This window comes from Andrena cerasifolii, chromosome 16 (assembly GCF_050908995.1).
Source record: "Andrena cerasifolii isolate SP2316 chromosome 16, iyAndCera1_principal, whole genome shotgun sequence".
Lineage (NCBI taxonomy): Eukaryota > Metazoa > Arthropoda > Insecta > Hymenoptera > Andrenidae > Andrena > Andrena cerasifolii.
The window spans coordinates 3,965,854-3,991,751 of record NC_135133.1 but is presented as its reverse complement, the minus strand read 5'-3'; the positions used below and the strand labels follow the sequence as shown (position 1 = coordinate 3,991,751).

Genomic DNA, 25,898 nt, shown 5'->3' with positions numbered 1-25,898 from the left:
TCGGAGATCCAGTAGAAACGCGAGGGGCAGCCCGACGAAGGGGAAGAAGAAAAACGCGGTTTCCGTCCGGCGGACAAAAGGAAACCGTCACAGGAGAGAAAGCGAGCCGCTCGTTTTGCGGAGCACAGAGACGAGCGAAATCGTCTTGAGTCTCGGCCGATCGGGACGCAAGGTTTCCCAAGGTCCCCGTTTCTCTCGCCGCGGATGCTGAATAGATGAATCAAACGCGAGGATAGCGGGGGTCGAAGGGAGTCTTCGGTGGTCATTTATCGTAAAGAATCTGCATTCGTAAATGGTTACCTGGGCGCGTTGACGGTGTAAGGCCTGCTGGTGGTGGTCGGAGGCTGCGTGGTGGTCGTCAGTGGAATAAACGTGTCCACGATCGCGTTGGGAGTCGTCACGTGGACGACAGGGTGGCTGAGCACGTTCGGCCTGCGCACACGGCCCTCTTAATTAATAAAATTGCCGGGGAAACCAGCGTGCTTCCGCGAAACGTGCTTTCAGAGACGAGGGACTTGATTTCTCGAGACAGATCGTTTATCTGCCTGTCGCGGCGCTCGTAATAAGCTCCGCGGTGGTCTTTAGATTCATCGGCCTTCCGTTTGAAAGGCAAAGGAATTCAACTCGGAGCTGGACAGTTTAAGAAACAGCTGCCTAGGGGCCGTCCTTAAATTACGTAAGTGTAATTTGGGGGAATTTTCTTACCTCCTCCCTCCCGAGTAGGGGAGACCGGGGCTGGTTGATACGTTTTTCAGTTTTCAATTTTTTTCATTTTTATTTGAATTGATTGCTTAATAACAAATATGCAATAATATACTTTGGCACTTCCTCTTTAATATATAGTAAGCGAAAAGTTGAGAAAATACATATAAAATGAATGAAAAAATGTTATTTGGACGAAGGCAAAGTGTATCAATTTACCCCACTGTGGGGCTAGTTGATACGTTATTCTGTTTTCAATTATTTCATTTTGATTTGAATTTATTGCTTAATAACAAATTTGCCAAACTATACTTTGGTCCTTCCTCTTTAATATATAGTAAGCGAAATCTTGAGGAAATAGATGAAAAATGAATGAAAAAATATTATTTGGGCAATCAATTTGGATGTATCAAAAGTATTTACTTTTTCTCTTCATAAACGAAAACAGTTAAAAAACGATTGTTATCGTCGAGGTACGCAGACGTACGCTGGATCTTAGTAAAGAATTGAAAAACAAACTCAACAAACTTCACAAGTCTCGCTCAAATGGAGCTACATATATACGCTGTCGAGATAATTCGTCTGTATCAACCTGCCTCCCCTATAAGAATCCGTAAAATTTAATATTCCAACCCCCACCTACCTCTTTCTTACGTAACATTTTTTACCTTGCATTTTATCAATTACTAAAATTCTTGCTCCCTCGTATTGAAAATTAGGTTACAAAATTTACATAAGAAGCTGCCTGATTCCCTCTCCCCCTTCGAAGAAAACATAAGAAATTCGCGACCCCCTCCAAAAGCCTGGCATAATTTAAAGACGACCCCTTACCAGGACCAGTCCGACTAGTGTCTACCAAGTAGCGACTATTTCTAACGTCGATCGAATCGATAACCCGATCGCTTTACGTAACCGTCGGCGATCCTCGCGGAATACCTGTCGAAGATTAGCTTGCACGTAGGAAGATGCACTGTACGTGTCATCTCGCCGTTCCGAGGAGCGTAATCGACGGGAATTCTCGCGAGGCTACGCGGACGAAAGCTCAAGGCGACAGCGTGCGGGGAATTACGCGAGCAATTTTCTTGTCCCGCGGAACGGTTCACGCTCGAGGTGGCAGCGCGAAGGCCCCCTTTCTTTCTGTACCACGAGTGTGCGTCGCGCGGCAGCCGGGTCCTTTCTCGATTTAATAAGAAATGTCTCACCTGAACGACTGCCCATCGGTAATGCGGAACTTGTTCTTGTTGAGCTGCGCCTGGACGGCCGGGCCAGAAACAGAAAACAGAGGAGATGTCGATTGTTCGCGTGGGAGCTCTCGAGAAGGCGAAAGAGAGAGAGACACGCCTGCCTCGCCCTACCTGATTCTCGTAGATGTCGTAGTCCTGCACCGTGACGTCCTGGTTCAGGTTGTACTTGTCCGCCTCGTTCACCGCGACCTTCTTCGGCTTCTGGTACTGCTTCGTGTTCACCTCGCTGATCTTGACGCTCGGCTGAACCACCACCGATTGGTTCACGGTGTACTGATTGTAATCTAACCGAGAAAACCACGGATTTTCACTTGGACAATGGGGCCTTAACCCTTTTAGTGCCAGAGTCGATATATCGGCCCGCGCCTTATAGCGCTTTACTATTCGCTTTTACTTTCTTTACGATCTTTTATACCTTTGTTATTTACATAATTTTCAACGAATATAGAAAAACTAGTGTCACTGTTTCGTTCTCTATTTCGTCCTTAAAATACTGCTTTTTGAATCATGTAAATATTGTATCTTGTTTGGTTTTTATGAGCATTTTCCCAAACCCTAGTAAAACCGTGAAATTCGGCCGGCTATTCTCGCATAGGCACCCCTTTTTCGCCTGGCACTATAAGGGTTAAGGACAACCGGCGAGCGAGCCTGGATCGACGTTAGCGGATCGTCGCGCGAAATTAGAAATTTCCGATCGTGTTTAACATACCATCGTCCTTGTAGATGGACACGTCGTCGTCGTAGATGGTGTAGTAGGGGTAGCTCTGGTCCGGCTCGCTGTAATACGACTTGGAGATGACTGGTGCAGCGGTGGACAGGATCTTGGCGAGTCTCGGCGACTCGGACGATGGTACTTGGGTCCTGCGACGTTGAACTCTTTCATTAAAAGGGGCATCATCATCCATGGGAGCGACAATAATCGAGGGTGCAATTTTCTACTGGGACTAATGCGGGAACAGGTTTGGTAACTCCTATATACTTGGGAGCCTCGGAAAAAAAACTTCGGGGCAACGGGATTCGAACCCGCGATTTTCGGGTCCTCCGGCCAGGCGCCTTACCAACGTCGCCAAAGCCGATCCTCCGCGTCTCTCATTCCGAGCTCCGACCACATAAACGTGGCCCCCGAACCCGCAGTAAAGCTAGACAACTCCTATATACTGTCTTCGAATCCAGACGCGTGAACACAATCGTCGCAGCGTCGTTGCAGTGTTGGAAGCCCGAAAGAAACGTGAGATGGACGGTTGCGTAAGCGGGAAACAGCCGCCGAGGGAACTGAGGCAGCCGACGGCGAAAGAGAAATCGAGTAAAAAGGTCGCGGCACGCGGCCGGTCGCTTTTCAAAGTCGATCTTACACACCTGTAATGGGTTTCCGTCTGGGCGCGCGTGCTCACCAGGCTCTCCTTCTCCCTCTCCTGCGTGGCACGTTTAATTGAGCAATTAATTTCCGACGCCCTTCGAGCGGCGTGGATCTAGGCGCAACTTACCGATATCACGTTCCTCCGCAGGCCATCCCGATCGCTCTGCACTTGGCCAATCGTGGACGGCTGTCCCCGGTAGACCCGTTGCTGCCTGTCGCTCTCGACCTCGCTGGCTGGCTCGTACTGGTCCTCGTGGTAGTTCCTGGCCTGTTGCCTCTGACGGATCTGCTTCTCGGTGATCTGCGGCACGGGGGTCGGCGTGGTGGTCACCGGGATCGGTTGCCTCTGGACAGGACGCTGCTGGTGCTGTTGCTCTCGCCTAGATTGCTGCGGGCGTTGCTGGTGCTGCTGCTCCTGCAGAGACTCGATCTTCGCCGACCTGGCCGATTTCCACGGTATTAATTATCGTCGCGGGTCCCCCGCGTTCTCCCCGGACCTCGGAGACCTCCGGGACTTCGTAAACTACCGAGTCGATCGTGCAGATCGCGGAGGATATAAAACTCGGCGATGTTCTATTAAAAGGTGGCTTGTTCATTGGAGCAGGCAAATTCGCAGGACTCGATTAATCTTTTTGTACCCTCTTTAGGCCCGTCGACCGCTGGATCGAGAGCATATCGAGCTAGTTTCTCCGAAACGCGTAGCCGGGAATGGCAAGGACGCGACGAGGCGAACAGAGCCGGCACGCGTAGCGAAAGCAACTTCTTCCGTGACATCTGCTCCAGTACAATACGTTAATGAGCGGCCCGCCGCTGATGCTTGCTTAATCGTTCTAATTGCACAAGGGGACCGGTGGCCGGCTCCGAGCTGGCTCGTACTCTCGTCGAGAGGAGAGAGAGAGCTTCGGCGTTCATCGCGGACCAGCACCACGTTATACAACGAATTCGACGCGTTTCCGCTCGACACTTCGCGCCGAGGGGACCAACGCGTGAAGCTGGGATATCCAATGCGCGGCTCACCGCGGCGGTCCCACTAGTGCCAGGAAGGAACAGATGCATTCTTCTCCCTTGTCCTAGTGGGACCGCCGCGGCGAGCCGCGCATTGGAAATCCTAGTTTAACGGGGCAGACTCGGGGGATGAATTCTTCTATTAAATTCGAGGTGAAACCGCAAAGATCGATCGTGCAACTGGATCGTGCTTCTGGAGGAACAAAGGCGTGTGGCAATCAGGCTTCGCGGTTTTAATAGCGGGCACCGAGAAAGGGTAAATCGTAACGGAGTTAATCGCGCTCGATCGCTCGGTCGAGTTTATTGTTCGACTCTTGACGTCACTGCCTCTATTTTCTCAAGGTGGCCGGCTCGCGTGCAGGCCCGTTGGTCAACCTCCGCAATGATCTCCAGTTCCGTGAAAAAGTGAGGCACGGGATCGTTTCGATCGCCGATACCTGCGCAAGCTTTTTTCCCCCAAGACACTCTCGCTCCGGCCTTTTTTCCTTCGCCACGGGGAGCGCGGGTGAAGTTGGCGAGCGGTCGTGCCGCAATCGCGTCGATGCCGAAATCTTGCGCAACCGGCGGACGTCCGGCGGTACAGATCGATCGCGAGAGGACTTTGAATTTACCGAAGGCCGCTCCAAGGAGGAGGAAGTTTCGGATTGGGATTATTCTGGGGCTACTTTGCTCTAAATTGATGGCAAGTAAGTATTCCAGCTTCCTTTACATTATACCAGTGTTTCCCAACCTTCTTTGAGTCGCCATCCCCTTTTGCAATATTCAAATATTACAATTTCAATTCAATGAGATAAAGAAAACACGTTAAGAATACGTACCCGTTTGATATAATTTTAACTCACAAGGGAAGATTCCGAACCCGGAAATTAAAAAAAAGGCTGAAAGTTTGTGAATTTGTAGGGGAGTTCCTTCTGATTACAACGCATTTTTGTATCCTGCACAAATTCACTCTGAGGGGATGAAATTAACCCCTGAAAATTCGGATATTTTCTGATTTTATTTTGTAACTCGCAATCTGTGAGAGATAGAAAATAAGTTTCAACATAAAAGTTACTTCTTTTAATTAGGACTATCATTTGGTAGCTTACAGTTCTTACAGTTCGCGAGTTAAAACACAAAAACGGAAAATAGCCGGGGTCAAATTCACCCCCTTAGGGTACGTTCGAGCTGCGATAAACAATCGGAGCGACGATAAGAGCGAGATGACTATATAGATGACCAAAGATAAAAGCGTTCTTAACGAAATATTTCTTCTTGTTCGCTCTTATCGCAGCTCCAACATAAACGTACCCTTAGAGCGAATTTGAGCAGCAAACAAAAATTGCGTTGTAATCAGGAGGAAATCCCCTACACATTCAGAAAGTCTTAGAATTTTTGGGATTTCCGAGTTCGGGAACTTGTTAATAATATTAATAAAAAAGAATCCAAAAATCGTGGTGACCGCCCAGAAAAACACGCCGCGACCCACGCGGTTGGGAATCACTGTATTATACAATACATATTGCACTAGCTCTGACTCGGGCCCAGGTCTCCGAGGCGAAGGTGTGACTAGAGTTTATATTTTATTTTATTTTATTTTATTTTATTTTATTATTTCATATATATATTTTTTATTTCTTTCCCTTATTTTTATCTTTCTGTGTAGTAATGGTAATAATTTTGTATCTCTGTACACTAAAGGGTTTCCCGTTAATAATAATAATATTAATAATAATAATAATAATAATAATAATAATAATAATATTAATAATAATAATAATAATAATAATAATAATAATAATAATAATAATAATAATTACATAGAACTTGGCAGATGCCAGTGACGAAAACTTACCTCTCCAGCAGAGGATCTTCCTCGACTTCCTTGCTGGGTGCTCCACCCTCGGGGCAGCCCACGTTGCGTGGCCAATCGCACGTCTGTAGCTCGTGACTGCGAAAAGGAAAGCGGATGCTCTTTCAATACCGATCATCGTGGCTCTTCGGTACCCTCGTGACTGCTCCCTGGGACCAGGGTGCACCGATCCCGCGACCAGGAAGCAGCTCTCAATTAGATTCTGCTCCGCTGATAGCAAGTAGGAAGGGAAGCTCGGGTTCACCCGGGTTTGCTCGAGTCATTACGCGAGACTGCTTCATTAAGGCGACCAGATGTTCGGCGTACGTTCAGTTGCACCGAGGATTCTCGTAGACCGACTGAATTTGGCGTCGCGTTTCCAGTATGTTTACGAGCATCCTTAATTGGACAGCGAGTTAGCATCGGGCGTGCGTTAGGCCGCGCAGGCCGGTTTCATAGCGAACTCGTTTCGCACGCACCGTCGTATCGGGAGAGGTGTGGCGGGCTGATTTTTTCCTCCAGGGTTATGCGTACGACCCCCTTTTACCTCGTGTATCCAGATCGAAAGCGTAGCGGGCAATCTGCCTCGATAGACACCCGTGTTCCAAGCTCGAAGGCAAGCTTCTATCCGCGCGAGAGTGCTCTTTTTCGCGGCAACTATTCCAGGAATGCTTCTACCCAAATGACTGAATTTATTCAGGCCTGTCGGCCGTCTAGATTGTGAAGGAATTCAGCCGCATTATTTAAACACCGTTCTGGAATCCTTCTTCGGCAGCCGAGATTTATGTATCGCGATTCACGGCGGGATCTTCATTGAAATTCGAATGTTGTAGATGTTATCTAGCAGCGGTTAATCACGGGGCCGTGTTCGGGGGTCAGGTGACCGAAACAAGGTCGTTCACCTGGCGATCTACGATCGCGCAGGGATCAGCAAGCGTTGACATCCGCGCCGCTCGATCGTTAGCTCGCCCCGAGCCGCAGACTTATTATTCCGCCTCGCGGCGATCTTTTTCACCGGATCGCGGGGAAACAGGTTTCTTGGATCATTGATTCTAAATCACGGGACGGCTCGCGGAAACGGGATTCCTTTATCTCCATGGCCCCGCACGAAATGCCAGAAAAATGCGTGCCCACACGCGGCGAGGCCCCGGACTTTCGCGTCTTTTGAATCTCGATCCGCGCGGTTAAGAAGGCTTCTTGGGGAGCACCGGGTCCCAGGAGCCGTGTAGCGAGCTGGATAGACTCCTCAGAGGCTCGAGGAATAGAAATCTCCGCGGAATCTCGCAATACACGGGCCCTGGGAATACGAGAGGGCAGATCCATTAAGCCTTGCCTATATCGGGACGACAATGCCCGGCTGCGTTTCGCTTTCGATTCGACGCCTCGCTATTATTCGCTCGCGTTTCAATCCGCTCGCGCCGCTAATCGCTGCCCATATTAGCCGATCGACACGGGAACCTCGGGTCTCCACGTTTCTGCGCTGACACCTGCCTCTTCTTTTCGAATTTATCAATGACGCTACAAATAATCTGGCTTTGATTAATCTCTTCTTGGTTAATGCTCCTTGTAACTGCGCTCCTACTTCTTTATTCGGGCCCGCATCCTACGCTTTGACACGACCGTATTTATCGCGTTAATTAAAATTTGAGGGTTTGAGAATTTGAGAATTTGAGAAATTAAGAATTTGAGATTTTAAGTATTTGACAATTTGAGAAATTCAGAGTTTAAGAATTTGGGAATTTAAGAATTTTAAGATGTAAAAATTTAAGAATTTAAGAATTTGAGAATCTGAGAGTTTAAGAATTTGGGAATTTAAGAATTTTAGGATGTAAAAATTTAAGAATTTGAGAATCTGAGAGTTTAAGAATTTGAGAATTTGAGAATTTGAGAATTTGAGAATTTGAGAATTTAAGAATTTAAGAATTAGAAAACCAAAAAAATTAAAAACACTTGTCTTGTTCCTTCAAGGGATACAGCTGAGCTGATCTACGGATCCCTCGATGAACACCTACTTATCCTCTTTGATATTCAAACGACAGTGCTTACAGCAAAATACGAACCTGCCCTGTCGTTTCGGTCCTCGCCGAACCAGTCGATCTTCCATATTCCTCCCGCCATAAGCAGTACATTAGGAGATGAGGAGTATAAAAAGGCAGTTATAGAATATGATGGGTATTATCGCACGCACCTGTACATGAGCCCCCCCGTGCAGGACTCCAGCAAGGCGCCGCCGAAAACGCACACATAATACTGCGTACAATCACGAGGATGAGGGTAGTATCCGAATTCCTCAGGGCACTCGAACTCCAAAGCAGCCTCGTTTCTGCTCGCCCTGGCGCTTCTCGGGATGTTCCTCTGGCATTCTGCAAGCAGACGAACCCCTTTCGTCACTCGGATACTCTCAGCCACTAACAAAATCGAAACATCTATATAAAATCCTCGACTTCCCAGTCACACGTCCAGCCACCGAGCGACCCGTCGAAACCGCGACCGGTAACGAGTAGGTAAGTGGCCGATTGCGTAACCGAGGAATAAGCAACCGGATTTTCGGTCGACCTTGCGTCGATGCGTGCACGAGCAGAGACACCGAGACAACTCGAGCAGCCTCCGGCAGCCGTTAAATCCGCGGATCGGTTCGCGAAAGCGTCGAGCCGGCGCCCGGAGTGACGGGAATCGAGAGCGCGCCGCCGAATTTTCGTAATCGAGGAGGGCCGGAATTTTTTCGGCTGGGCCGCCCGAAAGCGGCCGCCCGTTACGCAACGGTGGACGATATTTCTGCGGGGCGGTTGCGTGGTTGGGAGCGTAACGAGGCAAATAGCACGGTGCCGCTGGAAATGGCTGTCTCTGCGCGCGAGCATTGTTCCAGCGGATTCGATTATCCCACTGCAAAGCTTTCTGGCACAATTTCGTATCGTGGGACCGGCGCCGCTGCGAACGACGAATTGATTTGTTGGAAACGTGACTTGCGCCATTCCTCCCGCACTATCCACGTGAGAATATGTGTCCGTGCAACAACGCCGTTGCTTCGCCCCCGCTCGACGGGGCCCGGTCGTTTCTATGTAAATCGTTCCGCGCGTTGATGCGGTCTGTGTGACCGTTCCACTTTTCAGCGGGGGGAGCCACCGAAAATCCAGCGGCGCGCGCGTCCCTGGAATATCAATCCTGTCCGGCGGCGTTCCCCGCGAGTCCACCGAGTTCGGGTTGCCTTAGGCAGCCGCGCGAGCGAACGAAAGTGACAGGAACAATCGGGGAACCATGTTCGATCGTCTGACTCGCTAGTTTCCTTGCTCGATGGTAGATCGAGGGCAGCATAGGTGGGCACGAGTATCCAGAGCATTCCGCGGTTTTTCCGCCCGACGGAGCTAAAAGGCGCGGAGAAACCATGGAAGCCGGCGCTCGGCGTTCGCTCGCCTTCCCATGACCGGCGCGAGGATAACAATGCGGTTGCGCAATCGTCATTAGCCAGCGCGCATCCGTCGCGAGTGGTTAATGAAATTTCGCGCGGCGATTGGAGCCCCGTGGCCGCGGGAATTGGGAAATCGTAATTGAAATCAGGCGGCGGGCCTGCGCGTGCGTCGCTCCGGCAAGGAGAAAGGCTCGCGTAACGACGCGCAGACGCGATTGATCACCGGGAACGCGTCTAATTAGATCAAGACCGGCTGATTCAGGCGGGCAGCCGATGTCCAGGATCTTTCGCAAGGTAAACACACGCCCCTTGGCTCCTTCGGGGGGGAAATTTTGGCGTTGTTTGGGATGAAAGTTGTTTGAGTAACGAGTCGAATTAATGAGTAGGGGAGACTAGTTGACTGACGAGGTTAGTTGACTAATTCACTTTAATTGCTGTGTTATGTTATAAATTATGCCGCGATTCGCGATGTTGAAGCATGTGAAGCTTGCCATTTAATGTGCCACCGTGACAAAAACTTGCGTGTTCTGTCAGTGGGAATGGAAAATCTAAAAAGGTTGACGGGGAGTAGGGGGAGGTGGGGTAAAACGGAACGCTTAACTTTGGAGGGTGATAACTTTAAATCGGGAGGAGGAAAAGACACGAGACTTCAACAGGAGACTTCAGTAGACCTTAGACTATAAGAAAATCAAAGCCATTGTTGAGGAAAATCTTTGGGAACGACGGAAAATGAAATTTACCGGAGGTATTGAAATCTTCGCCTTGCTCAAATGGTGGGGTTAAACGGAACACCCACTCGAAGACCGTGTAAACGTACAAAATCTTTATTTTTATGATTTTCCGATTTTGTGCTATAACTCGCGAAGTGTAAGAAATAGAAGAAAAGTTTCAAGACAAAAGTTACTTCTTTTAATTAGATCTATCATTTGGTGAAAAAATTATTTTACAGTTCACGAGTTATAACACAAAATCGGTAAATAACCGGATTTTCAGCGGTCAATTACACCTACTTAGAGTGAAGTTAGGCAGCAAACAAAAATTCCGTTGTAATCAGGAGGAAATTCTCTACATATTCACAAAGTTTCAAAATTTTTAGAATTTCCGGGTTCGTGATGTTCCCTTGTAAGCATATAAATACCACTAAAAATTCCACTTTTCATCCTCAAGATGCAGTCGAGGCAAAGAGTTTAGCTGCCCCACCACAAATCCCTCCAAACTCACCCCTACCAGTTTTACACCCCATCCTCCCTTCAAACTCTCAGGACTTCCAAATAGACCATAACAAACAAGTAGAAAATAATTACAGTATCTAACACCACGATACTTAATAAAAAAAAAATAACAGTGTGAAGGAGGGAAAAAAATAAAAAAAATGTGTTCGTCGTAGGATATATATGTACGCCTTTCGTATACTAAATTGAGGGAATTGGCTGCGTATATATACGCCTCTCGCAGGCAAAGGGTTAATACAGAAAAGTAAATGTCAAGTCAACTAACCCCACAGCTCTAAGTATAATAAAAACTACGACCTATACTCAATTAAAACAGTGTTAAAAATTAAGCCTGTCTACCTAATGAAGCTAGTAAACTTTTGGAGCGCAACAAGTCAACAAAATACCAATGGTCTGTTTATAAAAATTAGAAATATTAAAAATTAGTCAACTAGCCCCGGTCTCCCCTGAACACTTTACCTTTCAAGTAAGTAATTTCAAGTTATCTTTATTCGTCTAAAGACATTTTACCAGCGGCGGAGTATGAAGTCATGCGGCAACGGGTTCGACGTATGTACGTGCATTGCTGATTTTCTTCGGCCGGCCAGCGCAAAAACCAGTGGCCTGGTTTATCGCCGCGATCGCGGCACTTTCTAGCGGCCGATCTATCACGCTCCTAAAGAATCGCGTTGATTCCCGCGCGAGCTCGTGGCGACAGCGAAGCGGCAACGCGTCCCGGAGCGGGCAGAGTTTAACAAGGAGGCGCTCTCTTCCTGGTGACATTGAAAGTGTCGGCTAACCGCGGCGAAGGACGCCGGGAAAAATCGAAATGGAGGAAAGCGGGGTGGCGGGCGACGCGGTCGGCCTTGGGGGAATCTGGATCACCAGGAACACGACGAAAAGGAGCATTTAGACTGTGGAGGAAGAACATCCTGGTACCGTTCGCTTCGCCGTCCTTTCAAGTAGCCGCTCGCGGCCTTGGGACAGACGCAAGATCAAAGATCCAAGATCCCCGTCTCTGAAATTCACTTCGTCCAATCAAAATTGCAGTGAATAGCGCGGGAATAGTGGGGGAATAGGAACAGATGCAATTTGCAGAAAGAGCATTTTTATTTTCAGTTCAAAGCTCCTTGCAGTTCGATATCTACACTCGACGTAGGCAGAGTTGGGCATTAACTGAAAAAATGATTTAAATACCGAATAAAAGGTACTTTAAGTTTAGATGATTTAACGAATGAAGTTAATTTTTTATTAATACAGACGTCGAATAAAGTTAAAGTTAAGGAATTTATTCGACGCTGAAGTTGAAACGCTCGACAAATAAAAAGAATTATCTTTATTCGTCGAATAATTTTACGATTATAACCGAAGGTTTTTATTCAAACAGAAATTCTCCCCATCTCTGGGTGCAGGTAACTTATCTACCTCGCCCTTCCGCACCCAAAGTCGACCTACATAAATCAATAGCCCTGCGCGACGATCCCTCTGCACCTCTCGCGGGATAATGAATCCCAGCGGATCTCTCGGCTGACATTTGCCCCGCAATCGCGTAAAATGTAATGCTCGAGCAATCGTCTTGGCCGATGACGAGAGGAGCTGCAGCCGTTCTAGAAAGGCGGGTAACGCGAATGCCGTGGCACGGGGGGATTAAATGTCAAACAAAACTCGGTCCCACCTTCGAGCTCGAATTTTTCCAACCTTAATTCGCAGGCAGATCCTCCTGCGAAGGCCAAGAACGTTTCCAAGCGAATGGAACGCCCGCCAAAGCATGCAGCCTCGCGAAAATTCTCGCTGACAGGGAGCGAAGGAGGAGCGGCGGCGTGCGTGAATCACTGCCGGTGGAAACGTCCACGGGGCTCGAGGGGTTTCGCAAGGCGCTGCGGTTTTCGGCCGCGTCTTTTCGCGAGGGAGATACCTCTGCCCGGTGAATTTTCACACGACACGCGAGGCACGGGGTGCCGCGAGGCGCCGATGTAAACCTACACCATTCAGGCTTATTGAATGATGCAGAAATGTGAGAGCTGTATTACCCGACAGGCTACGCGGTCTCATTATCGCTCACAATACAGCGGCGAGAGAGGGACTCGTAATCGTTGTAACCCGCGGCTCGAGGAGCGTGCTCCTCGGGCCTAGCTCTAGCGGGAGTTCCCTCGGGTTAATGCAGACGGTACGTCACGCGAGCAGAACTCTCGTTGAAGCTCGGGGCTCGGAAGGTTAGAGGAAATTCGCCCGCAACGTGGGAAAGCGATGACGCAACCCGTAATCGAAGATCATCGAGCAATTATCAGGCCTGACGATGCAGCCGCGACCGCTGGGGAGGTACTCGCGCACAGTTAACTGTGGGGCGGCGTGTGACCCGCGCCAAAGGTGTTTAAGGGGACTAGGCAGTCGAAAAATTGATTTTTTTCGAACGAGGCTTTCATAAAAAAAATTAAGAAGTCACCGAATTTTGGCAGCACACAAACAATGGTGGTGCGCTACCAAAATCCGGTGACTTCTTAATTTTTTTTATGAAAGTCTCGAATTTTTACGGACCATATCAGAGGTTTGCGCCGAAATGACACATCTTCTACACATCCTGTAATTTTTTCCAAGTCGATTTGAACCTCAGTTCGCTCGCAATCAGGACAAAATGAAGAGGAAAAAATATTCGAGAAAAACGCATTTAAAGTTTTGTAGCAGATTAATTTTTCCGGATAATTGACGATTAAGCACTAGATGATCCAATATACTAACTAAATTTCAGCGGATTTTTTACTTCAGATGAACCAGGCCAAAATTAGAGCCGTCACCGCGAAAGTACTGAAAGAAAAGACGCTGCCGGGAGATCGCTGATATTTCTTTCATTTATTTATACTCTCCATCGCAAAAATTACTACAAGTAGTTTAACATCTACACTTTCGAATACACGAAGGTTTGGTTAAGAAAGCCTTCAAGTTTTTCCGCAAAAAATTCCCGAGTATACATGTTTTGTCAGTCCTCGCAGGTAGGCGCAACCCCTTAACTGGTGACGTTCCATTTTGTGACAGAAACGGTGACGTGGACTAAATTTATTTTTAAGATACCCCGGGGTGTTTAGTGACTTTATTACATATTCGAAAAATATACTTTTGCATGCTTCAGAACCTCTGAAATTTCGGTGAAACAAGGTCGGACGAAAAGAAGGAAGATACAGGAAAACTAATTCTGCAGGAGTCTCCCAGACTCCGCGTCACCGGTTAAGGGTTAACAAATCATTGACGCGAAGTCTTCTCAGAGGACAACAGAGGCGAGCATCGTAGCGACAACTTAATAACATCTTCCGCGCGGCGAACACCGCGATGCCAGAAAATCATATGTTCCTGGGACCAGGCTCGATCACGCAACAACGTGTCCGTGCGAACCGAGCGGAGGCCTTCGGAGTGTAGAAGCTGGGAAAACGTTCGCCGTTCACCTCCAAACACCTGCGCTTAATTCATAAATCAAGCATCAAGTACGCCTGGGGTAAACTGGAAAAAATTAAAAACAAAAAAGTAGGAGGAGGAGGAGGGTGTTAATGGGGATGGAGGATTGTCCATGGCTTCCGCGAGGCCCGCGAAACCCGCAGAGTCTCCCAGCGGGCAGTCGATCCTCTCGTTACCGAGGAGCACGTTGGCCCGTGCTTCCGAAGCAACAGACGCCGCGTACTCCATAAATCATGAAGCCGCGGTTTTCTAAGGCGTTCCGCGTGGAAGTTCGCCGCGAAATACGCGGGGCGAGGAAGGAACACGGCTGGCGAAGCTAAGAGAAGTGAAAGTCACGCGAACGGCGTGGAGGGAACGAGAGCCGGAGAGAACGGGGCAGGCAGATAGATGGAGAAAGAGGAGAGCTAGAGAGAGAGGGAGAGAGAGAGAGGGCAGGATAAAAGAGCCGGCCAGTGAATGAGTGAAAGTGAGCTGGAATACCGAAGCGGGCCTTTAAAACTGGAACACGGCTTGCATAATATCGGACAGCTTAAACAGTTCCAAGCCGCGTGTCCACCCTGACACTCCACCAAACATATTGCACAGGAATTAGTTTAGAGCCGAAAGTTACACGACCGTTCAGAGCTGCCTTTTACTCTACGAGCATGCAGCACAGTTGGCGGGGATACTTTTCATAGCGGAGCTCTTTCAGCCGATTGCGAGATATTAAAGCTTCCCCCGTGGTTAGCAAAGTCTCACGTAGCGCGGACGAAGTGTGGTCCCTCGCCCACAATTTCACACAGCACCGTTCGCAACGTAATATCGCAAGAACCACTCGAGTCACGTTCATCCGCCCCCGAAAGAAACCCGGTGCCGCGAGATTACGCGATTGCTGCCCCCCTCCCCGTTGCAAGTAAGTCGACCGTTTTTGTCCCTCGAGACTTCCGGAAACTGGAAAGTTTTCCTCGCTACTGGAGGTCCGCGGGGCTGATCGAAGGCATAGTCGCGGAATAATTTGATTGCTTCTTAGCTGGCTCCGGAGGGCTGGCCGCAGATGGTCGAATTAGCTGCGCGCATGGTTACGCGCCAGCCGGCTTCGGAGGCCGGTCACGCGTCCAATTACGCGAAGGGGAACCGTGTAATTATTAGAGATCCGTCGCTCGTAACCCCCTGTGCCTTCTCGCGGAAAAGCGCAGCAAAGGTTGCCAGGATGGATAGCCACTCCGGGGATTCTTCTTGACCAGCACGAACGCGGACCTTGAGACTCGCATAACAGCTTAGATGGCTAGTGACCAATCTTTCGGGTATTCTTGGCACAGTGCACTGGGCCCAGAGGAATTTCTTTGTTCGAGGGATTATTTGTCCGCGCTGGAATTTTTCAGGACTAGTTAAGGGGTACCGCAGTCAGTGAGGTCAGAAAAAGAAGGATTCTTTGGGAATTTATTTGAGAAAGTACATGCGTGTCAAATTCCCGAAAACACCTTTACACTTCGGACCGTTACAGTGGTCTGCCCTCTTAAGATAGGTTTTTCTTGACGAAATTCAAAGTCGATTTTCTCGAAAATGAAGCGCAATATCAAAAAATTTTATTCCTTCTTCCGAACTTATTTACTTGTTATAAGTCGAAAAGAAAGAGTAACTTTTCTTGATATCGCCCTTCATTTTCGAGGAAATCGACTTTGAATTTGAGACGCGTATGGGAACACATACCTTAACGAGTTACAGCTTTCCTCCACGCGCACTTGACGGAACTGAATTAACTGGACTGCCTGCCCATGGCAGAATTCTCACGACCAGAAGATTCTCCGCGTGAGCTTGCGCTAAGGTGTAAAATATAAAGCACGACACATATAAAACGAGCGTAATTAACAAATCGGATTTCTACGCGGAAACGCTGCCTTGAATTTCGTCTCGTGGAATTATTCCCCAGTTGCCGGCTGTTTCTCCCTCGACTGCCTGCTTAAAACCGACGGATTTCTCTTTCGGAAACAGTTTTCTCGCGCGCAGTTTCGTAATCTGGATCGAGTGGCGCGCAGTGGCAAAAAAATCGGCGGATCGAGCCGCGGCGTGGAAAATGCGAGCCGATCGACTCGTCGGCGGAGCCGTTTGAAGACGGGGAGCAGCCCGGGCGATTTGATTCCAGTTTCATTGCCAGACTTTCCTCTTACGTAAAATGCGAGCGAGTCGACGGGCTCGCGGTTTAATTTTCAAGTTTCTCGCGTTCGCCGAGCGATCGGAGCCGGCCGATTTCGCGCCGTTGCGAAAGGGACGCCGTTTCACACGTCGCTCTCCTACGCGATCCCGTAAATCTTGGAAATTTATACGGCTCGTTTGGCTCACTTCCGACCGTGGACCGAGCGCGCGAACAACAGAGCTCGGCTGGCTCCTAACCGGGGCAGCGAAATGACCGGTGCCTTTGGAATTCTGACGCCGATAAATTAAGAGGAAAATCGCTTCCGTGTTCGATTCCGTGGGTGCTCGACACCCACGAGGCTCGACAAGAGTAAAGTTCTTCGCGGCAAAGATATTAAGTGAATCTAGACACAGGACCGCGCACAAAACGCCCCAAATTACGCTTAAGATTTTTCTCAAGTGAGAAGAAAGAAGCAATATTAAATCAAGATTCTTAGCTAAGCACACGCGACTGGAACGTGTGGTAACTTAATTGTTGCTATTTAACACAGGGGAAATCCTATTTTTGGGGCTGAAAACGTAGCGAAATTTGTGAATTCTTTCTAAAGAAACTCCTTTCAAGAAGGTGCACTTTCTTTTACATTCATTTTCAGTAATAAACATAGGAGTCACGCACGATCGACCTATATTTAATTATTCACGATTGAAAATTAATGAAAAAAAAACTGCAACTTCTTCAAGGATGCACAAACACACGTTCCAAATTTCAGATGAATCGAATCGCTAGTTTCTTCAAAAATAATTCCCAAACTTTGCTACGTTTTCAGCCGCGAAAATAGGATCCCCCTTAACGAACCTTCTTACCTAAAAGACACTAACAGAGTCTCCACTGACACACATTACTATAAATACTTATTACGTCACTCGAGCAAACACGTTATCACTTGTACCCGCGCGCGCAACAGGGACCCAGCTGTTTTGTGCCACGTATCGCGCAAATTACGCGCACATCCTCGGAGGACCGAGAGATCTCTGTATCTAGGAAGGATAGGAGATTAGGATCGGCGGATTGGGCAACGGTAACGAAGTGGAAACGGTGGCTCGACCTTTTTCGCGATTAAACAGCGAGGAACGACCTCGCCGAGGGAAGAAGGCAGCTGGAGAACGAAGATGTGCATCGCGCTGTATCTCCGCGCGGCCCGCGTGGACGTTGCATATGCTAATAATCGTCGGATGCGTGATGGCTTGCGCAATCGTCGCGTTTAGGCGCGAATGAAAGGTTCTAAGAGATCGCCAGCAGGAACAGACAACCCGATAACCAGACCTTATTCCAAGGTTTCTATTAAACACCGGCGATCTGTGTTTCGCAATACGAGATGACACGCGGCGGCCCGGTACGATCGGCGACCCAGTTTCTGGCTCGCGTGGACCAATTACCTTCGCCGCGGAAAAACTTTCTTGGGGGGATTTCTCTCGAAAGCTATACACACGATCGCGGCATTGCGCCGCGCGCCGAGCGATCGCTCGCTTTCGTAACGCTTACGTTTTCATTTAATCGTGAATATTCACCTGGCGAAGGTTTCGCGAACGGAGGAGCTAATCAATGTACAATTGCGTCTCTCCTTTGGAAGCTCGCGTCCCGGTGGCCCCGATTTAAAAGGACAGCCTCGCCGAGCGCCCCCTCGACAAAGGGCGAGCGCGCGACGAATCGGTTGGCCCGCGATCGAGCAGGTGTTAACAGATCCCGATACGCAAGCCGGCCTCGAGGCGGTTGTGCCATCGCGTTCGTGGAAAGCGTTTTCTAGCCGGACCGAGGGGGACTCCCTGGCGGAATTAGCTGCGAACCGAGGATCCTCCGGTGAAAGAGAGTCTACAAGGCCGCCGTTTCTTGGTCAAGCGAGTCGGTGTTTCTAGACACGCGCGTTCCTCTCCCCTTCTCTGCTTCGCCGTGGATGAAACCGCGTAACGGTGTCGCGCGCCAGCTGGGCGGCCTTAAAATCCAGAAGGAGCATCTGCCGAGAGCGGGGCGAGGATCGGAGGTCGACGTTGCTCCTGGACGTTTCCTGATGCTCCTCCGACGCCCGCGACGAGCTCGTCGAACGGTTCCACCGATATAAGTCCGTTGGACGAGCGCGGTTTCGTAACTAGCCAGGCGACTCGATAAAAGTACAGGCTCGATCATAATTCAACAGCGAGCCAGGTGGAGCGTACTTTCGCCGCTCCTCGGGCCGGGCACCGAGGAGTTTCCACCGGGCGATCGCGTAACCGAGTATCTTTCCAGAGGCGAGGCAACGAGTCGAGGCACAAAGGAGGCTCGATTTTCTGCTCCGCGTGCGGGTCAAGCGAAGGCCCCGATCGTTGGGCAGTTGCGCGCCGAGGTAGCGATTCCCACGTGCCGGCCGGGCAATTAGAACGTCGCGTTATCGAACGGGAGAGCTGGCGGCAATCAAAAGCTAACAACGTAACGGTGCGAGCGTGACTCATTCGGACGTACGTAATTGCAAAAGCGCGCCGATTTTGCGGGACGAAATTTTACGGCCACGGACGCCGTGGGATAGGCCTCGCTTTCGTCGTTCCGCTTACCCTTTTAAACCGTGATTAATCGCCGGTTTATGAGAAAGACTGCAGGGGCGATATCGCGTCTCGTTGCCGAGGCTGCATCGCGCGGGTACACGCGAAAGGAGCACGTAATGCAGCTCGGTGAACGCCCCTCGCCGAGTCCTGCACCCTGTGGATCACAACCGGGGAACACCCACTCACGATCCACCGGGTCCCTGAAGATTACTAAAGCCACCTCGACCTCCCCGGCATTCGTGGCTCGGTCCCACGATCTCCTCTCCCCTGCTCCAGCAGCCTCTCTCCGGTCGGGCCGCGTAGAGAACCGTAGGAGAGGAAGATGCCCGCGGGTCGCTCGAAGGTTGACAGGCGAAATTCTCCGGTGGGTCCTTAACCTTCTCGGATCAGCTGCGACGGAGAATTGTCGTGAAAGTGGGCTCGTATCGAGAGAGAGAGAGAGAGAGAGAGAGGAAAGCAGCGGTGCAAATCGACGTTCAGACAAAAATATCGTGCCTCAGACTTTAACCTCGCGAGACAATTATTTCACTATTTCCTAATATTTTAATTATTTTATCACCAGTTTCGCGAAGTTCCCGCGACTGTTTCCGTAATTCGCATTTAGTTGTCGCTGAGATTTTGGTCTCGTAATAGAACAGTCTCGCTTAAAATCTCATCGCGGATTCGCAACATAAGTGGGTGGACGCGAGGAGACGTCAGAGAATTTTCGAGACCGCTAGTGGCTCGGCCGCTGCAAGGTGTGCCGGGAGATTGAAGCGGGCTAGATTCTTGGGTAAAGCTGAGCGCAAAAGTTGCGACGTACGCGGAAGAATCCGTTAGGACCAGCGCGAACGCGAGGCTTAGGATGGGCAGCACCCCGCTTAATTAAAGGCCCGCGATAGGAGGATAGCGCGTTGAACAGTGGAGCTGCTGTTCCTCGGGGCTTGGATGTGCAGAAAGAGAGGGATCCTAACGCGGATCGAAGGTACGAATCGCGGCCCGCTAGCCTGCAATTCGTAGCATCCGAAGCCGGGAGGGGAGCGCAGAAAGCTGTTACCTCGTTAGGCATGATTATCCCGTTCCGAACGAGCACGCGATTAATTACTGTGCCGGGAGATCGGTATCGAGCCTCCGTTGCGTCAGCCGAAACAATTCGGCGAGAACGCTGTAACGCTAGGGCAGAGGGAGAGAGAGTGCAGGGACAAAGGAGCACCTACGCGTCGCCTGGCAGACTTCCGCTAAACGCTCGACAGTGTTGCTGGAAGACTAGGATGAACCGCGCTTCGTCAGAGAAGAGAGAGTACCCCAGGTTCCAGGCTGGCTCCGCGGTCTCCCCGCGGCGCTGGATTCCAACGGCGATTCTGCAGATCTGATTCCGCGAAATGCAAACGAGCGTGGAAATGTACCGATCGGCCGTGAAGGTTACGCAGTCGCAGGGGTGTGCGCGAGCGAGCGTGTCTGACCTTTGCTATCTCGTTCCGCGAGTTAGAAAGGCGCAGCACGCTCCGCGGGGCACGTAGCTGCTTTCAAAATTTCCTCCGGGCCCTTCTTCCCACCGCGGAGCCCAGCGGCGATTCTCCTGCCCTCGGTTTCCCAAGGGATTCGCAGAGATCCCCCGTCCCGCCGCCGACTCCCGATTTACGCGCGCCGAGATTCACGCCGCGGCGAGTATCGATCCGAGATCAAGATACCGGCTACGTGTTCCATCGGGCGGAGGTAGGGAACAATGACGGCTATCTGGATAATCTTCCGGGAGATCGTAGGTTCGCGAAGCGTTGAAGATGGAGGGGTGGTGGAGATCGTGCAACCTTTGTAGGAACAAGTGGCAACGAGCAGCACACTTCTTCTTTGCTTTATTATGCCAAAGTCTTTGTTAACCCTTAACTGGTATCCTGGGGTCAGTCATGACCCCAAGCACGCAAGGTTCGCTGCAAAATATTTGGTTGTCTAAGTTTGTACACTGAATTTCTAATTAATTTGATCATAATAGTTTAACTTTCTACGTATCTATTATTTTATACATTACCTACGAACTAAATAGGTATTCATAGAGGTTGATCTAATGACGACTTTACAAATTTCTGTGTCCTTTTTTATTTGGGGTCTGCCACGACCCCAGTATACCAGTCATGTTTGCCAAAAACAGTATACCAGTTAAGGGTTAAGAGTGAAAATATATTCCATCCCTCTTTCCTTGGGTATCCATGACCTCAATCCACTTCCTCGACCACTTCTGCAGAGAGTTGCTCGTGAGGGCGAATATTATTGCTCGGAATTATAACAATAACAAGGGCGATGTTCATTGATAACGAAATAACAAAATCACACAGGTCTCGCTCGACGGTTGGAAGAATTCTGCCGATTTCCGTGGACGCCCAACGGTCGCGTCGTCCGGAAAGCAGAGAGAGGGAAAATAACCCAATCATTTGCAGGGAAAGTCCTTTTCTCTAAACACATTGATGATGGGCGCCAAGGCTGTCGCGACCGAACGGAGGCTCTGGAAATCATCGCGTTTATTGGCTACGCTTCGGACTCGGTCGCACGCGGGACGCACTTGAGCGAGGGACCGTTTAAAGGTCTGCGCACACATATCCGTTTCGTGTCAGTTCCGTATCCGTCGTGCCAGTGGTAAGAAGAAGAGACCCTCTACGCCCCTCTTCTTCTTAGCACGCCGGAACGGCGCTGACACGGAACTGACAAGTGTGTTTAGACCTTTACCCTGGAGGAATAAATCTTTCTCCGGTGAACAGTCCGCTACACTTCTGATAAAAGTACAAGTAGACGTAGCGAGAAGACACATTTCGATGCGCTTAGCATCACCTGTGATCACCTAACAGTCAGAGGCGGATTTTGGGATTCGGCGCCCCTAGGCCAGGCCTGCCCCACAGGGTGCAAATACCTCCTGAAGTTCTGGGACCCGGGCAACAGCAAGCGCGGGACTGTTACGTTGATAACCACAGCATGGGCTGCGGGAGAACTGCACGAGCGTGCGGCCGTCCATGCAGGCTCGTACATGGACGCAGACTCATGCAGTTCTCTCACAGCTCTCGCAACGGGTAGCATTGGAACAGTTACGCGCCCGGCTGTTGCCCGGGTCCCAGGACTTCAGGAGGTATTTGCACCCTATGGTGCAGGCCTGCCCTAGGCTAACAAGTGTCTGCCGCCCTTTCCTAAAAATCATCAAATACTTTAATTTAAAATAGTCGGCACAATTTCGATATTAATTCAATATTGCAACTCGCATATGAGTTCTTGCTAATTCGCTATAAGAAAAAGAAGCGATCTGTTGATGTGTTTAAACCTTCCCCAATTTATTTCGCTTAAAATTTGTCGCTCCCCGAAATTTGCTGCCCCTCAAAATTTCCCGCCCCAGGCTGGAGCCCCTTTCCGCGAAAAATCATCAAATACTTTAATTTAAAAGAGTTGGCACAATTTCGAATTTATTAATTCAATATTGCAACTCGCATATGAGTTCTTGCTAATTCGCTATACGAAAAAGAAGTGATCTGTTGAAGTGTTTAAACCTTCCCCAATTTATTTCGCTTAAAATTTGTCGCTCCCCGAAATTTGCTGCCCCTCAAAATTTCTCGCCCCAGGCTGGAGCCTACTTAGCCTACACACAAATCCGCCCTTGCTAAAGCCGGGAACCCACCGGAAAGCTGAGCTAAGCTATGCTACGCGATGCTATGTTTTAACGTAGCTTTTGTATTGAAGCTAATTTTTTTAAAACATAGCATGGCATAGCATCGCACAGCATAGCTTAGCTTCCCGGTGGATTCCCGGCTTAACAGTGAAGGAAGAAACTCTTCCACTCTCGTAATGCAGTATGTACCGTTGGGAGATGGTGGCAGTAGAAGAAGCCTGCGCAGGGCAGACGAGCCTCGCGGCCGCGCGCAAGTGGAATAGGACCGCGAGGGGCAGGCGTGTCTCGCGGCCCTTGGACCACCTGCTCGTGATTCAATCAACCATATATCGGGCGGTGCCTTCGGAGACCGTATCCGCCTGCAGAAACAACACGTTCCTCAGTCGAAATCGGCAGACAAGGAGAGGGCACCATGTGCTACACACCGATTTTGATGAGCCTTGGCACGATGGATCTGTGTCGAAAATAAGTAAATAGGTGTCCGAGCGTTTCAGCCAATAGGCCTTAATAACAGAGATATTTACATGGAAATTATTAAAAATTTCATAGTGGCCGAGGGGTTTAAGTGGGTAAAAATCCCACACCACCCTGGCGCCCGCGGGAGATTCCCTTCTGGAGGCGTCGGGGTGCCTTTTGATGTCTCCACGTTAAAAAAAACTTTATAAATATTTTATATAAATTATTTGTTTTATAATTTTTTTTTAACTTGGGGAAACCTTGAAGAGGCACCCCGAGTCCTTCAGAGGAGATTCCCCCGGGGGCGCCAGGGTAGTGTGAGATTTTTACCCACTAAAACCCCACGGCCACTGAAATTTTTAATAATTTCCATATAAATATCTCCATTATTAAGGCCCATTGACAGAAACGCTCGGACACCTATTTACTTATTTTCTACACAGATCCATCGCGCCGAGGCTCATAAAAATCGGTGTCCTCCCCTTGTCAGTTAAAATTCTACCGCAGGAAGCGAGCGAAGCGCATTATGGATTCCCCCACACAGCTGCACGGTGTCCGATCACATTTGTCCATGGGAATATTCCCGCGGGCTGGTCAGCCGCGATCGTCCGAGGTTTCGAAAGCTTTCTGGTCTCGCTCTCGCTATCACAGTGCTGGGCATACCGTTATCTTTTTCGCGCTGAATGTCCGACACGGTACGCTGGGCTCCCACGTAAACGCTCCGCTCCGCGGGCGTGTTGCGTGCGCGGGGACGGGGTATACGTAATGAGGTGAACGGTTCTCCAATGGAGACACACGCTCGAGCGTTCGACGCGGGGATTAATATTTAGAAGACTGCGAATAATCAGGGAAGCTGCGCCTGGATGGAAATCGACGGGGAGTGTTTCGCGGCTCGTAGGCAAATGTGGGGTCGTTTCGAGCTGCTGGTCCCCGACGAGGACGTAACGGAAGGCGAGCGACGGTTACGTGGCGGAGCCGTTTCGTCACCGGTAATACGGGGACGATCTCGGATGCCTCGGGTGTCTCCAGCCGCGAGGAAAACAAAAGGCGGCGCTTTCTATGGAAAGCGGTTCTACACGAGAGGTCGCGCAGCAGATACTACCGTTCCACGTACGAATGGAAATTAACTGTTGCACCGGCTGCTATTACAGTCACTGGATTCTAAGCATTACCGTCCCCGCAATTAATAGCGTCGTGGGCTAACAGTAACGGGCCAGTGTACCGGTCGGTAGAAATCCATAAGCAGCTCTATCTCCGCTGAGCGATCGGCAATCGTATCTCTGACCCTCCCTGCAGCCCCCGATGTTTCCTAACGAGCGGCCGGTCGGTCGGCTGAATCGATCTCATCCATCTATCTCCGGTGCCAATTAATTTTCGGCACGCGCAACCAGGCTCATTGTGTTCAAAAGCTGTGAAGGCCACGAAAGCAGCGGGCGTCTGTTGGCCAACCGGCTAACCAGCCATCCTTGATTTAAAGTGAGGCAATCGATGGCTGTTTGTAGATCGTTAGACGCGTGCAGAGGAGAGATACCGCCTTCTGCAATACCCGAACGCATTTCATCCTTGTTGCACGCACCGCTCCGGACCCCGTCTCTCCTGTCAACGTGCTAGTCACTTGCACCCACGTAATCCACGCGCCTCCCCCTTGTGTGAGTCCACGGCGGGCAGTTTCGCGCAGCGCAACGAGGCGAGCGTTCGTATGTGGCCGCCTTCAATCTCGATTTCAGCTGTATCAGCTGACCACCGAGAACGCCGGAGACTGGTTCGAGGTTTCTCTGCAGCGATCGAAAGTTTGGATACACCTACGTGTACTGCCAGCTAAGAAGGTGTGCGGTGGATTCGATATCGTTCGATCTCGTGCAAGATGGAATTGGATGTTCGGAGACGGATTCGTATATGTTTGTTCGTATTTATTACTCGTTACAGAAGGATACGTGGGAGCGAAGTGGCATAGGGGAACAATTAGAGTGAAAGGCGAGGCCCCGGTGTAAACAGTATTAATAAGCAGGAGCTGATGTAGGTACGCGAGCCCACCTTAAGGGGTCTCCCTACCTTGATGACCAGGAAAGAATACGATACTTGGCATTTTTTAAGAGAAACACTGGAATTATATTGATTAAAAACTTTATGCTTATATTTGCACATATTTAGACAACAGTTTAGAAGAAATAGATTAAACGGAAAACACTATATAAAAGTTTAAACGCGTTTTTCTCAAAACGATGTTTTTCGAATTGGTTAGTGATGGCTCAAAAACCAATCATCCGATTTACTTTAAACTTGGTGTATATCTTCAGTAGGTGGTGCATTTTCGTTGGTAATAAAACTAAGTCGGATTTTGCAAAATTAGAGTTTTGCGAATTAAAAAACCAGTGAGTTTTTTGCAGAAATCGATGTCTGTTTTAGACGCTGTTACTTTTTTTTTTAATTTTCAGTATTTCTCGTTTAATCTGATTCAGGCGATAGCCACACTCATACAGATTACACACATTTTTCAATTTTCTGTTTCAGACAATTGCAACGCCTGATTTTATGCTAACAGTGCGCATATGATTTTTGTAAGACGCTCTATTTGAAGCACTATAACTCCGGATATAATTATTATTTTTGCATACAATTTTGTTCTAAATATCCTATAAAGATTGACAAATGAAGCCACAAAGCTGGAGGTAAATATGTTTAATGGTTTTGTTTTAAAAAGATTCTGATTTCTGATTTCTCGAGAAACAAAAAATATCGAGAAATCAGGAACACTACCCCCAAGCATCTCATAGCAGGTCTCCCTTCGAAGCGAGCAACCTACTACTTTTACGTAACCCTAGAGCCGCGCAGTCTGTAGCAGTTGAAAAAAAAAAATCCGACGAATACCTTCTCCGTATCGTTTACGCGTAATCCGAGATTAACCGAGGCGGAAAGCGTCCGCGGGGGATAATC

At 49.3% G+C, this 25,898-nt stretch overlaps 1 protein-coding gene across 3 annotated transcripts in view; it reads right to left on the bottom strand.

The window, feature by feature from the left end:
* Cda5 (Chitin deacetylase-like 5) overlaps positions 1 to 25,898 on the bottom strand; it is a 61,373-nt gene that overhangs the window by 9,717 nt on the left and 25,758 nt on the right. For 2 of the 3 annotated variants that reach the window (XM_076829463.1, XM_076829462.1), the window contains exons 2-9: positions 8,328 to 8,502; positions 6,143 to 6,238; positions 3,431 to 3,743; positions 3,303 to 3,358; positions 2,656 to 2,807; positions 2,058 to 2,230; positions 1,905 to 1,954; positions 301 to 432 (exon numbers count right to left, since the gene is read on the bottom strand). In XM_076829463.1, the coding sequence (XP_076685578.1) occupies positions 301 to 432; positions 1,905 to 1,954; positions 2,058 to 2,230; positions 2,656 to 2,807; positions 3,303 to 3,358; positions 3,431 to 3,743; positions 6,143 to 6,238; positions 8,328 to 8,502 (1,147 nt within the window). Of the gene's footprint in view, positions 1 to 300; positions 433 to 1,904; positions 1,955 to 2,057; positions 2,231 to 2,655; positions 2,808 to 3,302; positions 3,359 to 3,430; positions 3,744 to 6,142; positions 6,239 to 8,327; positions 8,503 to 17,176; positions 17,424 to 25,898 lie in introns of those variants that run through there. The other variant, XM_076829464.1, reaches the window with a different exon arrangement.